The following is a 4,281-nucleotide window of genomic DNA, read 5'->3' as shown; positions in this document are numbered from 1 at the left end:
TGATTAAATACTGTATTTTTTTCAGATATTGAATTTTTCTTTACGTTTTCCAGGAGACATTCACGGTCAATACACAGATCTTCTCCGTCTATTCGAATATGGAGGCTTTCCGCCAGAGGCCAACTACTTATTTTTAGGAGACTATGTCGATCGAGGAAAACAATCTCTGGAAACCATATGTCTTCTACTTGCCTACAAAATAAAATATCCCGAAAATTTCTTTTTACTGCGAGGAAATCATGAATGCGCCTCGATCAACAGAATATATGGTTTTTATGACGAATGCAAACGGCGATTCAACATCAAATTGTGGAAAACATTCACAGATTGTTTCAATTGTTTACCCATTGCTGCGATTATTGATGAGAAGATATTCTGTTGTCATGGAGGTCTTAGTCCAGATTTGCAGGGTATGGAACAAATCAGACRTATAATGAGACCTACAGATGTACCGGACACTGGTAAGTTTTAATAGTCATATGTAATCGACTTTAATGTGTCTCATTAGTTCGTGGAAAATCAAAGCTAGTTTAGCGAATAATGCAACAAAATTGTATCAGCCTTTTTAAATTTTCAACTTCAACATATTGATTTCAAGCCAACAATGCTAGTCCTCGTCGGAATAGAGCTTTCTCATTTTGAGAATCCAATTGTAACGCTTTGTTGGCGTCTGCTTTAGCTTCGAAATTTTCATCTAGCTTCAAATTACATATACTCATGTTCAAATATGCAGCCAAAAGAAGCGCCTTTCTTTTCTCGCCAATATCTCCTTCAGTATCTGGAAATGTGTAAAATAAATGCTATTTTCTGTACTGACTATTGTAGATGCGACATTAAACATAAAATATGTTTTATTTATGGAATTAAGATGGGGTCATCTTATATTTTACCAATTTCGGATTACTTCTAAATGTAATAAATTATATAGCCAGCTCACCAGTTTCTTCCGATTCCAAGTAACTTGGGATTTTCTTATAAAACTTGTTAGCGTAAGTGTAATTGCGTTTCATAAAGTATTTTGTTCCTTTTTCTTTTAAGATTATGCATTGTTGTATTTTCTCCGGTGTGTCCATTTGCCACAGTTCTTTGCTCTTTTCGAAACTTTTCAATGTAACAACATATTCGACTGTAGCATCTGGTGGTATACTAAACTCCAGAGAACCCTCTTCTCCAAAGGCAAATAAAGGGTCGATTGCTAATTTCGACGACTCTTGCTCTTTAAACTGTTTTAACGCAATATCAATGCCACTAATGATGTTGTCCTCGAATCCTTCTCCAATATTAAAGGTGGCATCTCGATCCTCAAAAATCCTCCCTTTGTACGAACCGGTTAAGTGAACTAGAAAAGTTAATGATCAGTACCTTTATCTTGATCAAAATCAAGTTAAATTCAATTTACTTTCAACTCGAGCACCATCGTTAGGTGTTATGAATCCTTTGCCGGGAGTTAAAATTTCCATTCTTTTGACGCCATTCTGTTCACTAGTTAATTCTTCTGCTTCCCAGTCAATCATTTCCACCTAAAATTCGCAGAATCTACTTCAGTGTTTATTTGTGTGATATGGCTTGGTAAGCAGTTACATACATCAAACTGTAATGTTGCATAAGGGGGAATAAGTGGAGGGCTTCCAGAGGCTCCATATGCGTATTCAGGAGAGCAAGTTATTACAGCCTGCTCTCCCTTTTTCATAGTGGCAATGCCAACGTCCCATGCTTTTATCACTTGTCCTAAAATTTCCAGTGTTTCACAGGATGCACACTAAATAGCTTGTGAACATGTTACCTTTTCCCAAATCGAATTTGAAAGGACCATCTCTATCACGGCTTGTGTCAAACTTGGTGCCATTCAAAAGAGTGCCTGTATAATGTACCGCCACCTTACAGCCCTGTGGAGGTAGAGCAGTTCCACATCCTTCCTTCAAAATTCGCTTCATAATTCCTCCATCCTTTTTAGGGCAAATATCGAAATTTGCCATCTTGCCGCTAATAGCTGTATAAAATATCACCAGTTTATTTAATGCTTTACACTACAAGTCACTGTGCTAGTGGAAAACCACATTCTGTTAAGACAAATTCCTCATTGGTATCAGAATTTGAAAGGAAATCTAAACCGCAGCTCAAACATAATATATGTTTAAATATTATCTAGTTTTCAAACAGTTGAGTCAGATGATTGTTTGAAAATTATAAACTTATATTTCAATCAAATCACACGTTGGGTGAATCAAATGACGATGTTTTTTAACTATTAAACATTTTGTAAACGATTGCCACGAGTTAGTAAACGACATGTATTGAACCGTTTTATCCTGATGCATGGGGTATGGAATGGCTGAAAAAGCTAGCAGAGCCACTGCAAAATATAATACGTTGATGTATGTATACAAGGAAATAAAATACACTTTCCTCAACCTGTTCCACAAATAATCTAAGTACTTAGATGACTTGGAAAAATTGGAATTTTACCAGACTCCTGATAGCCCATCAACTGTCATCAATCATAATTAGAGCCAAAAATTTAAGTAAACCTGGCCACCCATCGCTTCCATCCGGAACTGCCTACCCAAGATTAAAAAGTGGAGCCAGCATGAAGGGTTACATTAAAGCAGTTAGAACATTCAAAGCTTTGAATAATCAGCTCTATAGAGATTTCGAAAAGTATAATTCTACTCCCAAAGACAGGGTGGTCTAGTTTCCAGAGCAGAAGCTTGAGAGGACAATAGAGAATCGGGCTTACTTCTAACTTAGAAAAATCAAATTTTCAAATTGTTGCCTAACAGCAGCTGTGGATATTTAAATGATATTTCGCAGGCACATTGCCAATGAAGGAGAACATTTTGCAATATAAAGATTTTTTTGTTTCGTCAGTGGCTTCCCTACTAATGGTTTTATGATACGCCATACGATATGACTTCATAATATAAAAATCACTGTTGGATTATCCATTCAGTTTGAAAGGAAAGGTTTCCTTTCATTTTTTCTTTCAATTCAGCGTTTTCAAGTACAAAATTTAAAATCCCTGATAATTATTTAACGAAACTAACGTAATAAAATCACAAATAATTTGTGGTGTATCACAAGAAAAATTAAATAAATTGCTCGAAATCTAGTTCACTTCAATACATTTTCGACATCGTCTAACGTCTAACAAATGAATTTATCGCAGCTGATACTTAATTGGGAGTTTGCCGCATATCATTGATGAATTCGTAAAACTAAATCTTTGATTGGAACTGAAGTAGAATCAACTTGCCCCTAAAAGTAAGAATCTGATGCTCTGGTGGCCAGGCCCATTCATAATAATTGGTTTAGGTACAAAAAAATATATATTATGAGATGGTTATATTACATTTCAAGCAATTCCTCTAGTTTTCGTTGATGAACAACATCACAGATTGATATTGTGATTTTATTAAATTATTATCAATTATTTTTACTTAAAACGCTGAGTTGTACATTCAAATTGAAAAACAACTTTTTTCTTTCAAACTGAATGAAATGATTCTTATTTTATGAGAAAGTTGTCGCGTATTATTTTAAAAAAACATCCCAAATCAAACAAAAAATTTGGTTCCTATAGCGAAATAAGAGAGCAAGTTTGTGTGCTCGTCTGCAAAAATTAATTAAATTTTTTGCAGTATTTTTAAAGGGCAGTGGGCCATATGGTTTAACACATTTGAAGGTTTTTAAATACTGGACTAGGCTAGTGAAGTCGCACGAGCTTTTAGAGGAACTAGAGAGACATGCTATTGAGTTCCAAACCAGATAACATTTATATATTACCACCAGAGAACGCAAATGTTGAAATTATAGATGGAAACTCTGGTGAGGAAAATAATATGTACTTGAACATCCTAACTGGCGGTCAACTGTGTGCACAAGCAGAAGTAGAGCTCAACCGCGATCAGCACAAGGAGGAAGACGAGTGGGAAAGTGAAGATACAATAATGCCTTTATTAGGGCAGAAAGACCAATATGGTCGATAGCCTTTTTCTGTAGGAAATAAAGATTATTTATATATGCCTTTATTACCCTACATAATGTGTGGCTACCATAAATACGATTCTCCCTTGGAATAATTTTTCATCTTTTTTGACGAAAAATTTTCAAATTGTCTCAGGAATGAGATTCTTTTTTTTTGGGGTGGGTTAGTAAGCGGATATGTTTGTCATCCTCGGCGATACACGTTTTGGGAACACTCGAAAGACATCAGCAATGCGTTAATTTGTGAAGTCCTATCTAGAAACAGATTCAAATGTATGCAGAATATACATTATTGTG

At 35.3% G+C, this 4,281-nt stretch overlaps 2 protein-coding genes across 3 annotated transcripts in view; one reads left to right on the top strand and one right to left on the bottom strand.

The window, feature by feature from the left end:
- The window catches only part of LOC109544403 (serine/threonine-protein phosphatase PP1-beta catalytic subunit), a 3,337-nt gene extending 2,850 nt beyond the window's left edge, over positions 1–487 (top strand). Inside the window, exon 3 of the mRNA XM_048668977.1 lies at positions 54–487. Coding sequence (XP_048524934.1) covers positions 54–472 — 419 coding nt within the window. The 3' untranslated portion in view covers positions 473–487. The remainder of the gene's footprint in view (positions 1–53) is intronic.
- Positions 488–597: 110 nt separating this feature from the next.
- The window catches only part of LOC109544399 (FK506-binding protein 59), a gene marked incomplete at its 3' end in the record, with an annotated part of 5,421 nt that continues 1,737 nt past the window's right edge, over positions 598–4,281 (bottom strand). For both annotated transcript variants that reach the window (XM_048668961.1, XM_048668957.1), the window contains 5 exon segments: positions 598–778; positions 938–1,339; positions 1,400–1,520; positions 1,586–1,728; positions 1,784–1,990. In XM_048668961.1, coding sequence (XP_048524918.1) covers positions 598–778; positions 938–1,339; positions 1,400–1,520; positions 1,586–1,728; positions 1,784–1,976 — 1,040 coding nt within the window.

The sequence above is a fragment of the Dendroctonus ponderosae genome, unplaced genomic scaffold (genome assembly GCF_020466585.1).
Source record: "Dendroctonus ponderosae isolate FM_Combo_2020 unplaced genomic scaffold, Dpon_F_20191213v2 Dpon_F_20191213_1, whole genome shotgun sequence".
Classification (NCBI taxonomy): domain Eukaryota; kingdom Metazoa; phylum Arthropoda; class Insecta; order Coleoptera; family Curculionidae; genus Dendroctonus; species Dendroctonus ponderosae.
The sequence above is the reverse complement of the archived record's forward strand: the minus strand, read 5'-3'. Positions and strand labels throughout refer to the sequence as shown.